This window comes from Euleptes europaea, chromosome 19 (genome assembly GCF_029931775.1).
Source record: "Euleptes europaea isolate rEulEur1 chromosome 19, rEulEur1.hap1, whole genome shotgun sequence".
NCBI classification, from domain to species: Eukaryota; Metazoa; Chordata; class Lepidosauria; order Squamata; family Sphaerodactylidae; genus Euleptes; species Euleptes europaea.
The window spans coordinates 27525954-27539170 of record NC_079330.1 but is presented as its reverse complement, the minus strand read 5'-3'; the positions used below and the strand labels follow the sequence as shown (position 1 = coordinate 27539170).

General features: G+C 44.1%; 1 protein-coding gene across 1 annotated transcript in view; it reads right to left on the bottom strand.

The window, feature by feature from the left end:
- Positions 1-10339, bottom strand: part of SKA2 (spindle and kinetochore associated complex subunit 2) — a 56378-nt gene extending 46039 nt beyond the window's left edge. Inside the window, exon 1 of the mRNA XM_056865501.1 lies at positions 10239-10339. Coding sequence (XP_056721479.1) covers positions 10239-10271 — 33 coding nt within the window. The 5' untranslated portion in view covers positions 10272-10339. The remainder of the gene's footprint in view (positions 1-10238) is intronic.
- Positions 10340-13217: the final 2878 nt, after the last annotated feature.

The following is a 13217-nucleotide window of genomic DNA, read 5'->3' as shown; positions in this document are numbered from 1 at the left end:
TTAGCTATGTTAACTCACAGGGTCACCATAAGTCAGAAGCACCTTGACTCCACTTAACACACACACAGCTACCTCCAGCATTCCCAGGGACCACTGCATTCTCCAGGCAGCAGTTCAAGAGACGGAAGTACACTGTGACACCCTCCCATGCAGTCAGGTTCCATCATAAAGATTACCTAGTAGCAAAGGGCTTCCCAGGCACACGTGCTCAAGCTTAGCATTACATACTAATGTGTGTGTGTGTTAAGTGCCGTCGAGTCGCTTCCGACTCATGGCGACCCTATGAATGAAAGTCCTGCAAAATGTCCTAGCTTTGACAGCCCTGCTCAGATCCTGCAAATTGAAGGCTGTGGCTTCCTTTATTGAGTCAATCCATCTCTTGTTGGGTCTTCCTCTTTTCCTGCTGCCCTCAACTTTTCCTAGCATGACTGTCTTTTCCAGTGACTCTTGTCGTCTCATGACGTGACCAAAATATGACAGCCTCAGTTTAGTCATTTTAGCTTCTAGGGTCAGTTCAGGCTTGATTTGATAACCCAGATTTGTTTTTTTGGCAGTCCACGGAATCCGTAACACTCTCCTCCAACACCACATTTCAAAGGAATCTATTTTCTTCCTATCAGCTTTCTTCACTGTCCAGCTTTCACACCCATACATAGTAATAGGGAATACGATGGCATGAATTAATCTAGTCTTGGTGGCCAGTGACACATCCTTACACTTCAAAATCTTTTCTAGCTCCTTCATGGCTGACCTTCCGAGTCTCAATCTCCTTCTGATTTCTTGGCTGCAGTCTCCCTTTTGGTTGATGGTGGAGCCAAGGAATAGAAAGTCTTGAACAATTTAAATTTCCTCATTGTCAACCTTAAAGTCGTGTAATTCTCCTGTAGTCATTACTTTTGTTTTCTTGATGTTCAGCTGTAGTCCTGCTTTGGCACTTTCTCTTTTAACTTTTAGCAGTAGTTGTTTCAAATCTTCACTATTTTCTGCCAATAATGTAGTGTCATCAGCATATCTCAAATTATTAATGTTCCTCCCTCCAATTTTCACCCCACCTTCATCTAAATCTAATCCTGCTTTCCTAATTATATGTTCTGCATATAGATTGAAGAGATAGGGAGATAAAATACATCCTTGTCTGACACCTTTGCCAATTGGAAACCATTCCGTTTCTCCATATTCTGTTTTAACTGTGGCCTCTTGTCCAGAGTACAGGTTGCGCATTAAAACGATCAGATGTAGCGGCACACCCATTTCCTTTAAAACCAGCCATAGCTTTCCATGATCCACACAGTCAAAAGCTTTGCTGTAATCTATGAAACACAAGCTGATTTTCTTCTGAAATTCTCTCGTATGCTCCAGTAACCAGCGTATATTTGTAATATGATCTCTAGTGCCTCTTCCTTTTCTGAAACCAGCTTGAACATCAGGCATTTCTCGATCCATATATGGTAACAGCCTTTGCTGTAAGATTTTGAGCATACTAATACTGACATTAAAAACTGTCATGTAACACTGAACTGAGGAATCTATTGCTTACAACTTTACAAGCAGTTCAGCCTTTTTTTAACAAGTGGGAAAATAGTTTTGATTCATTAAAATTTAATAGGACCGGTAGCAGAGAAGATGTACCTGAGTCAAGGCAGCGTCAAAGGTGGACATTTATAAGAGAGCAGTGTTAAGCAAGTGCCATGAGCCCAGGGCTACTTATGGTGGCCAATTCTTCACCTGTGCCCTGCTTCATGCAACTTGAAACGGAAGCAGGGTGGATGAGAACAGAGCCACTATACCTCCTGCTCCATTTCATCACTGGTCCTCCCGTTCACCCTTTTCTCCCAATAGCTCTTATGACCTTGTCTCCATTTTTCCTGGCAGCTGGTGGTGAGCAAAGGGAGCAAGAGAATCTGTTAAAGGAGCAGAGCCAAACCAGTATCCTCCTGCTGCCTAGAGCCATTTAAGGACAGCCGGGCTTTGCAACCAAGGACAAGGCAACCCTACGGCTAGGACAGGGTCTGTCCAGCCCCTCCTGAGCCCCCTCAAAAAAGGTTGAGGGTGGTACCTAAAACTCTGAAATATTCCTTATTTATCCAACTGTCGGGGTGCTTAAAGGAGTTACATAACTATAATAAGAGCAGCTGCTAACTCAAAAACAAGCAGCCAGTTTTAAGCTTCCAGTACGGCTATGTATTCAAGAAATGCCTGCTATCCAACACTAAAAGAAAAAAGAAATCCATTAGTATTCTTATATTGTTACAACATTTATGGGCTTGCCGAAGGCCACCGATCTCACTGACCTAAAAGTAACCAGAGATTTCCAGATTAAAAATCCGATTGCTGAATCTTCCTTTTTGCACAACTTAAATACAGCTTCAAGTTCACCCATGCTGCAACCTAGATGCATTTTTGCGATACTGAAGGAAACGTAAAATAATTGGTCATTCAAAAAAAGTTGCAATATTAATACCAAAGAGTTACTACTCATTCAAAAAAAAAAAAAAAGGCCTCTTGAAATATTCTTTTTCTTTCTCTATTTACAGAAAACAAACCATAACCAAAAGCAAAGTTTTAACTATCAGTCAACTGACCCAGATTTTAGTGACTGAGGCCCTTTAATTTCATGATCAATGGCTTTGCTTAGGTCAAATCTGTCCAATACTACCCCACATACCAAGTGTCTATTTAGGAGCACATGTAGACTAGAGCATGGGGCAGTGTTTCAGCCCATTCCTGAAGGGGGGAGCGAAGCTCCTTAGGAACTGGCATGACCAGGGAATAAGGCTCCAAGAAATGTATCAGGGAATAAGGTGGCATCTACAACTGTGCGGGGACAAAACACACCAGCATTCGGGAGCCGCCAGGGCAGCCACAGCAGCAATGGAAGGGAAAGCCTACACTGGTGGTGGGGGCATTCCCAGGGGCGATGTGGCCTTTGGGCAGCTTCCTAACCCCGTTTGCCCTGGGAACACCCCCTTGAGCTGTGGCTACGTCCCCTATTTTGGTGGTGTAGCCTCACTTTGTTCATTGGGGCATTTCCCCCTTTTAACCTCTCTTTTTTGTCTCTGTGGTGGCCAGGAAGCCTCTGAGGAGGCGACACGGCTCCACTGCTCCTGGCCGTCACAGATCTATCCCCCTTCAGGATTGTGCTCTTTGTGTGCTTTGACCACCTATCCACTAGCAGATCTGTTTCAACAATGTGGTTCACTATAGTTATCAATTAACAGTGCAATCCTAAAATACTTTCTTGTGAGTAAGCCCAATTGAATAGACTAGTGTAGGATTCTGAATAGAACTACATATGATCATATGAAGCTGCCTTATACTGAATCAGACCCTTGGTCCTTCAAAGTCAGTGTTGTCTACTCAGACTGGCAGTGGCTCTCCGGGGTCTCAGGCAGAGGTCTTTCACATCACTGCTTAGGATTCCTCCCTACATCTTGCAGTGCTAATAACGGGGGCAACGCAAGGAAGAATCTTCCAGCCCACCCCCAGATAGATCCACTCACATGAGCTTTGAAGAAACGGATAGAAGCCAGAGGGTAGTTGCTGCAGGCTCTGCTTGCAGGTGCTTTGACAATACTATTGCACTGCTAGCTGGTAGGAACAGTAGTGCAATGAAGTCAGAGCGCTCGTCAGCAGAGAGATGCTTCCAGAGAGGTCAGCACCAGGAGTTTGCTGCTTAAAGAACAAGAGAGGCTGTCAACTCCAGTATGAACAAGAAAGAAGCTTCAGTCAGTAAGATCGATCCCCACCCATCCCCCTCAAAAAGAAAACCAGATTTTTGCTGTTCTAAACCAGGGGTGGGAAACTCCCATGCAAATCACATACCCATGCCTCTTGCCAGAAGGCCATTTGAAACTCCTCTCTGCACCCTACTGCAAGGGTTCCCAATGTGATGCCCGTGGGCACTACGGCTCCTGTTGAAACATTTCTTGGAGCCCATCAAGTGTTCCTAGAAAGTGGGTAGGCCCAAGTGAGGCTTATGATTAGCTGTCCAGATTAAAATAATGTTGTTTCAGTAGTAGCTGCCAACATGTTATTTGTTTTAATCTCTCATATTCCACTTTCCCAGGGTACTTTTTTAAATTACTCCCTTGCCTTTGGGCTCCCTGTGTGTGGCTCCATCTCTTATGGCAGAATTCCAGAGGTGCCCACACGCTCAAAAATGTTGGGGGATCCCTGCCATATTTATTTATGTCATTTACAGTCCACCTTTCTCATCTGGATTCAAGGCGGATTACACAGAGTGAGTCAATACAATCGACAGGATGGAGTATTCAATAAACAATACAATAGGATTATGGTTGTAGAACCAATCAGAAATCTAAAACCAGAACTGAAGCAAAAAATAAGTATAAGTGTTAACATGACATACTCAATTATACAAAATTGCACAGTAGGATCCTAGTTTCAGTAAGCTAAATACAGTATCATAGGCCACAATCCCTAAAAATTTATCCAAGTAATTTTGTGAATCTTTTAGTACAGTGCAACTCTATTGCCTGCATAGAAAACTCCCTTGAATAATTCAGATTTGTATAGTTTGTGGAAAGCCAGGAGAGTGGGAGCCTTCCTGACCTCCTCAGGCAGGCCATTCCATAAGGGCCATAATGGAGAAGGCACGTACAAGCAGTTGTTGATTTAGCCCATTTGCAGGTCAAGTGCCTGCAGAAGACCTTGCTCAGATAAGCAAAACCGCCCGGGTGGTGCATAGAGAGATGATCTCGCAGATATGAAGGTCTAAGGCCATGAATGGCTTTGTATGTGATAGCCGGTACCTTAAATTGAACTCAGTAACTGATGGGCAGCCAGTAAAGTTACTAGAATGGGAGTAATATGAGCCAACTGGCTCCTGATAACAGCCAAGCAAATTGGAATCTATTGCATTAGTCTTAATCTTGCACTAACCTGCAAGCTGCTTTCAGCCAATAGGAAAGGAAAGATATAAATGTCTGAATAAATAAATAATAAATCTTGCCTTAATTCTGGCCTGGCCCTAAAGTTCATCTCAACCAAAGTTGAATGGTCTGGCTCAGGCTACGCAGGAGAAGCCTATTCCTAACAGCAGATTCCTCCTTGGCATTGCTGGGCACAAGCTGCAGTCAAGCTAGCATAGCTTGCAGACACAAAATGAAAGCATGCATTTTGGGGTGCACCATGCACCCACTTGGAAGGCCTGTAAATACCCACCCACTTACTCACCAGTTGCAAGCAAAAATGACCTGCAAGTGACCAAGCTGAGAAGCTTTTACTGATTGGGAAAGTAGATTCTTGTTTAAGCTCTTGAAGTGCTAATGTGGTAACTTGTGGCACATAATGGCATTCAACTGAGTAACAGATTTGAATGCTGGCAACTTGTAGGATTGTTTGTGAGGCTGCTGTATGTACATCAGGATGGAATCCATGTGCAAACACACTGGAGCTGTTGGGCATAGAGATCACTGGCCAGATTCAAGTGGATATATGCCCACTCTAGAGATGAGAAGACCTGGGAGAACCAAAAGCATTCATGAAAAATGAGGACGTTGAGATTTTCCAACAGAAAATAAGGGAGATTTTAGGGGGCACATAAACAAAATTCCTATAAAACATTTTCTCTTTTAGAGTGAGTGAAATTTTCTTTAAGGCATTACACACTCTACAAGTGGAACATGAAAATTTTATGCAAGGCAACCTACAGAATGAGATAGTGACATCTCTTATGTATACTGTAGTCAACATATTTTCAAGGGTTTGTTTATTGTTTAAACATGAATAATGTGGCCAACAATTAAAATGCCATAATTTGTTATATGATAATCTATTATTAAAGAGTTCAGTGTTTTCAATGTTAGAAAGTTAACTAGATTAGCTAAAAACCCTGGTAGTATTGTTACTGAACATGAATGTTTCTGTCAAAACACTACACTTTTGTTTACTGCAAAATGTGCTTTCTAATTTTTCAGGCCTCTCTGGTGGCAAAAATTAAGATACACCTCCTTAGGGGGCACAGGAGGCAGAGGTTTGCAGCTCTTGCTCTCCAGTATTGGGTATAAATTGCAGTTTCGCTTGTAAAATGTTTTATACTTTTCAATTCTAAAAATGATAATTTATGGTCTTATAATTAGTAGTATATTTATACGCTAACTAAGTTTTACATGACACAGTTTAGATTACTAAATCAATAAAAACTTTAGTCTTGATGGGAAGATAAGTATTGCATATACCTCATCCAGATATATAAAGCATTCTCTGCCCCTCTTAAGAGACAATAACACATCTCTCTCTAACACACAATCCAGTAAAATGGCATACTTCCTTTCCGATTGTATTTTTGCTGACTGGGCAAGGCCATCCGGAAAAATGCAATGAGGCGAACAGCATTGCTGGCCAATGCCCTTTTAACATTGCACTGCTTTTCATGCAGGTTTGCGAGTAGTACAACACAAAAAGGGCAGTGGACAGAAGCTTCTCGCCATCCAGAAAGCAGCAGAACTAAACAAGCTCAGAAGAATATTCTTAGGCTCAATCCCCCCCTCAGAAAAAAAAACAGATAATTCATATGAAGGCTTGCAAAATGTTTAAAGAATAAGAACAAACCCAACAACATATGCAATTTATGAAGACAATAGGTCCTAATTTCAGGCCTCCAATTTTTAGGGGGGAATAAAGATAATTCCATTGCTTACATACACATCAGATCCTTCTCTGACACACATCAATTTTAAAGGCAGAAGAATGGAGGACGGTCAGCTAGTAGACCAACTCCTCCAACAGTAACCTCAAGCCAAGTTCTTCCGCCTAGGATGTCCCATGGCCCAGAATCTACATGGATGTAGAATGCAAATTCCCCTTAAACTTATCGGTGAAGGACACCACATCTGGGAGCAATATGTAATAGTCATAAGCCCATTTCATGTTTTATTATGGCTTCACGGTTTCAGGATTTACTTATGACTTGAAGTAAGTTGGCTAGGTAAACTGCTATGAATGACTATTAGGCCTTGGGTTCTTTTCATTCTTTACTCTGAATAAAGTTATACTGTGTTTATTTAAGACCCTCAGCTTATTCCTAAGTGAACATCTTACATAGCAGTTGGACACCCTGTGAGGTAGGTGGGGCTGAGAGAGCTGTGACTAGCCCAAGGCACCCAGCTGGCTTCATGTGGAGGAGTGGGGAATCAAACCCAGTTCTCCAGATCAGAGTCCACCGCTCCAAACCACCACTCCTAACCACTACACTACAGGAAGTATGCAGACTTCACAGGAGCAGCAGCACTTAACTCATTCACTCTGAACTGGCCCAAACAGTTTTGCCCTAGCTTTTGCTTACTTCAGTATCAGGATGGTACGGAATGGACTAAACATGATCTGCTACTGCCTTTCACACGGCAGAAATGTGGGACTAGAAAAAAAAATCCACCACTGGGTTAAGACCAGAATGGACTGGTTCAGGTGGACGCTGCACCATGTTAACCCCTGTACATGAGACACATATTTTAGATAGTGTTACTCTGCCTGTAAGGTAAAGGTCCCTTGTGCAAGCACCGGGTCATTCCTGACCCATGGGGTGATATCACATTCCCACCATTTACTAGGCAGACTTTTTTGTTTACGGGGTGGTTTGCCAGTGCCTTCCCCAGTCATCTTCCCTTTACCCCCAGCAAACTGGGTACTCATTTTACTGACCTCGGAAGGCTGAGTCAACCTTGAGCCGGCTACCTGAAACAGACTTTCATCGGGATCAAACTCAGGTCATGAGCAGAGCTTGGACTGCAGTACTGCAGCTTACCACTCTGCGCCACGGGGCTCCTGTACATGTGTGCATTTTAAGGGTTTTTTTATTCTCATTAACAGAACATTGCAGGTTTTATTGTTGCCAACAGCCCTGCTGGGCTTGCTGAGCACACAAGTGGTACATCACTCATAAAACACAGGCCTCTGTTCTTCAGCTCCCTTCCGCTAAGTTAAGCCAGTGTGTTGTTTAATGGCTAGAGTTAGACTAGAATCTGGGAGACCCAGGTTCAAATCCCTATCTGCCATAGAACCTCACTGGGTAACCTTGGACTAGTCATCCAAATTCATCCTGAACTATTTCACAAGGTGGTTGTGAGAATAAAATGGAGGAGAGAAGAGCAATGAAAGCCACTTTTGGTCCCTATTGGGGAGAAAGACAGGGAATAAATGCAGTAAATAAAGTTGCTCCTGTGGAAAAAGACTTTATAGTATTATTGAGAGCCAGCATGGTGTACCAGTTAGAATGTTGCACTAGGATCTGGGAGCCCCAGGTTCAAGTCCCCACTTAAGAACATAAACGCCCTGCTGGATCAGACCAAGGCCCATCAAGTCCAGCAGTCTGTTCACACAGTGGCCAACCAGGTGCCTCTAGGAAGCCACAAACAAGACGACTGCAGCAGCACTATCCTGCCTGTGTTCCACCGCACCCAAAATAATAGGCATGCTCCTCTGATACGAGAATAGGTATGCAGCATGACTAGTATCCATTCTAACTAATAGCCATAAATACCCCTTTCCTCCATGAATATGTCCACTCCCCTCTTAAAGCCCTCCAAGCTAGCAGCCATCACCACAGGGAGTTCCACAATTTAACTATGCGTTGTGTGAAAAAATACTTCCTTTTATCTGTTTTGAATCTCTCACCCTCCAGCTTCAGCAGATGACCCCGCGTTCTAGTATTATGGGAGAGGGAGAAAAACGTCTCCCTGTCCACTCTCTCCAAACCATGCATAATTTTATAGACCTCTATCATGTCTCCCCTTAGCCGCCTTCTTTCCAAGCTAAACAGCCCTAAGCGTCTTAATCGCTCTCCATAGGAAAGTTGCTCCAGTCCCCTAATCATTTTGGTTGCTCTTTTCTGCACCTTCTCAAGCTCTGTAATATCCTTTTTTCAGTGTGGCGACCAGAACTGTACACAGTATTCCAAGTGTGGTCTTGGGTTGGTCACATACTCTTAGCCTTACCAACTCACAGTGCTGTTGTGAAAATAAAATGTATAATGGGAGACCAATGCAAGCCACTTTGGGTCCCCACTGGAAGAAGAGAGGTTATAAATGAACTCATTAAATACTGGTAGAAAAGAGCAAAAGTCCAGTAGCACCTTAAAGACTAACAAAAATATTTTCTGGCAGGGTATGAGCTTTCATGAGCCACAGCTCACTTCTTCAGATACTACTGCAGACAGACTAACAAGGCTACCCACTGTGAATTATCTTCATTAAATACTGGTATGCAGACCCCACTACCAAGGAGTGATCAGTTTCAAGGGCTCATTTTCTGCCTTTGGAGAAAAGTGCATGGGGAGACTTAACAATGTTTTTGCAGTATCTAGTTACAGATGTAATGGTATAGCACAGGTGGCGCCAAAGCCACGTAGAGCAGCAGATCCCCAAGAAAGCAAGATCCTGCCTACCCAACATGCATCAGCCAACACACAGCAACAAGTAATTCTCCTTTAAAGAAAAAAGCAGACATCTGTTCCCTCCATTCAGTTGTTCCAGGTGCTTGGGCAGAACCATTTCCCAACATTTTAGCTCCACTGAGAAGATGCCTACAAGCATTGAGCTAAATGACCTTTTTTGTTTGTTTTGGTCACACAGCACAGAGCAATCAGCGATCAGAAAACATGCTGACAATATCCTCCCCTCTAGCCGCCTACATTAATGGAAAATGGACTGGTCCAGGGAACTCCCCCCCCCCCCCGGTTTGCCCAAACTGGTCCAGGGTCTGCCCCCTCCCCGTTTTCCCAAAACACATTTTCCAAGAAAACAGACCAACAAGATTCTTGTATTGAAATAAGGAAAGGGGGGGGGAGAGAGAGAGAGACCAGTGTAAGAGCCATGACTTTTGGGGGAGCCAGCGATACCTTCTGCAGACAACGGGCTTGGAGAAAATGGACTAGCTCTGCAGACCACACCCCCTCAGGGGACTAGCCACGCCCCCTGACAGTGAGGTGGGAAAGAATACGGCGTCCTGAGCTATCTATTTGTCTACCATTTCTTAGCCTCCCCCCGCCTTAGAAAGAAAGTGGATTCACCCGGCATATTGTCTCATCCCCCCCCCCACAGTGGGGGGGAAATGGTTTAAGCCAAGCAAAAGGAATGTCCCTTCACATTCTTCTCTCCTCCCCTCCGACCCCGTGCCGTTAGTCGTTTCCGCCTCACCGGCACCATGGTTTTTCCTTCAGCCTCCTTAAAAAATTTTTTAAAAAAGGACCGCGGCCCGTTTCAACGCCCCCCGGCACTCACCATAGCCTCGAGACTGTTAACCGCCGCCTCCATGTTGAATCGTTGTCGCTCCTAAGGCAGCGACACGCCCACCTCCCATTCGCCGAACCCGGCCCCGCCTTTATGGAAGACTGAGAAAGGGAAGAGAGGGCCCTTCCTATTGGTCAGCTGTCATTCGGCGCACCGCCTGATTGGCTCCTCTCAAAGAAATCTCCGGGCGTATTGGGCAATACGAACTGTAAAACCGAACATGAGAGGGAAGCCCCTATTCGGCGCCTTTCAGACCGAGTGCGCTCTGATTGGTCGGTAACGGGCGAACTAGGGCCTGTGAGTGAAGCCGGAGGTTTATTCGTTTATTGGTCGCTAAGGTCAGGCACGAGGACCTTTATGGGTTACCTTTTTTATTTTTTTGTAAAGGCCGTTGAGGGCGTCGTTCTCGTTTCTCCGACGCTTGTTTTGTAGTGGGCCCGCCCTTCCAACGTTTTGATCTGATTGGCCGTTGTTTCGCGTTGGAATGCTAATTAGGTGGAGATTCGCCTAATCGTGTGCTTTGTTACATAATTTGGTGTCCTCCCTTCTTCCCAAAGGAGCAAAGAGAAACGTGTTCTGATTGGTTTTCCGCGCGGGGAGTTGTGATTGGCTGTAGGGGAGGTAGAGAATCAGTTTGAACTGTTGGGCGTGTTAAGAGGAAGATGCTGAGCTGATGCAGCCGGGCCAGGAAGATCTTTTTTGTACTTTAAGAGGTAGGGGGGAAAGAGGGTGGTGCATGGTCTGTCGCGGATTTCAGGGGGGAAAGAAAGACAGACGGGGTTTTTGGTTATATTTTCCCGTGCTTTCCCCTCCTTCCAGCCAAACCCTCGTCTCAGATTAGCTCCCCTGTCCTCGTTTTTGTCTACACAACAGCCCTGTGAGGAAGGTTAGGTTGAAAGTATGTGACTAGTCCAAAATCACCCAGTGAGTTTCCACAGCAGGGTGGGAATCTGAACCTGGGTCTCTCAGGCCCTACTCTGAAACTCTTAACTGCAACACCACACTGGCTTTCATAAAGTGGCTGCTGTTGAACAGTGGCAAGCAACCAAGCCCAGTTGTCATGCAAATCTGGTGATATCAAGTAACCCAGAGGTTGCTGTCCAGGCCTAGGGTTGCCAAACGGTCTCCCAGAATTACAACTGAACTCCAGATGACAGATCTATTCCTACAACAAGAGGGTGGAGTCTAAGGCATTATATCCACCTGAGGCCTCTCCTCTCTCCAAATCCTACTGTCCTCAGACTCCACCACAAAATCTCCAGGAATTTCTCAACCTGGAGCTGGCATTCCTATTGAGGCCTGCCCACAACGATTCCTTTATCAAGGGCTAAAATAGGCCTGGAAAGAGCCCTGCCTCTCCCCCTGTCTTTTATTGACTGAACCAAGCATTGGAATGCTGTGGTTGCCTAGTAACGGCCACTGAGGGAATCTGTTGCTTAAAGCTACAGGTGCTCCATTTATCATTTTGGGCTTTTAAAATCACCCAGTGTTTTGTTTTTAGATTTCACATTTTTCTGCAAACCTGGAGCTTTATTCAGATTTGTAGAAATATCTATCTTGACCGTTCATAGTTCCAGTCACCAGATTTAAGTATCGCTATTAGAGTATAAGATTTGCTCTCGCCATGTGGAGGTCAGGAAAGCTCCCACTCTCCTGGCCTTCCACAAACTATGCAAAACCAAACTATTCAAGAGGGCTTTTCTGTGCAAATAGTCGGGTTTTACTTTCCAAAATGGTTATACAAACTTAAAATATTGTCGAAGGCTTTCACGGTCAGAGTTCATTGGTTCTTGTAGGTTATCCGGGCTGTGTAACCGTGGTCTTGGAATTTTCTTTCCTGACGTTTCGCCAGCAACTGTGGCAGGCATCTTCAGAGTAGTAACACTGAAGGACAGTGTCTCTCAGTGTCAAGGGTGTAGAAAGAGTAATATATAGTCAGAAAGGGGTTGGGTTTGAGCTGAGTATTGTCCTGCAAAAGTATTGTCCTGTAAGTATCAAGATAATGTGCTAATGAGGGTATGGTATGTTAATATGGAACCATTGTATCCTGAAGTGATCTGTTAATGTGTGTAATCCAAAACTAATCTGTATGGCTATTGTTGAATGTTGTCTTTGTCTGGAGGTTTTTCAGGGCAGGAAGCCAAGCCTTATTCATTCTTAAACTCTCCTCTTTTCTGTTAAAGTTGTGCTGATGTTTGTGAATTTCAATGGCTTCTCTGTGCAATCTGACAAAATAGTTGGTAGAATTGTCCAGTCTTTCAGTGTCTTGGAATAAGACCCTGTGTCCTGTTTGTGTCAGTCCATGTTCAGCCACTGCTGATTTCTCAGGTTGGCCAAGTCTGCAGTATCTTTCATGTTCTTTTATCCTTGTTTGTATGCTGCGTTTTGTGGTCCCGATGTAAACTTCTCCACAGCTGCAAGGTATACGATATACTCCTGCAGAGGTGAGGGGGTCTCTTTTGTCTTTTGCTGATCGTAGCATTTGTTGTATTTTCTTGGTGGGTTTAAACACTGTTTGTAGGTTATGTTTTTTCAAAAGTTTCTCCATCCTATCAGTGACTCCTTTAATAAATGGCAAGAATACCTTTCCTATGGGAGACTGTTTTTCTTGAGTTTTCTGATTTTTGTTTGGTTCAATGGCCCTTCTGATTTCATTCTTGGAGTAGCCGTTTGCTAGCAGTGCGTGATTTAGATGGTTAGTTTCTTCCTTGAGAAACTGTGGTTCACAGATCCGTCTTGCACGGTCCATTAATGTTTTGATTATTCCTCTTTTCTGTCGGGGGTGGTGGTTGGAGTTTTTGTGTAAGTAGCGATCTGTGTGAGTTGGTTTCCGGTAGACCTTGTGACCTAACTGAAGGTTTGATTTACGGATGACAAGGGTATCAAGAAATGGGAGTTTACCCTCAATTTCCTTTTCCATGGTAAACTGAATGTTTGGATGGATATTATTAAGATGGTTTAGAAAGTCCA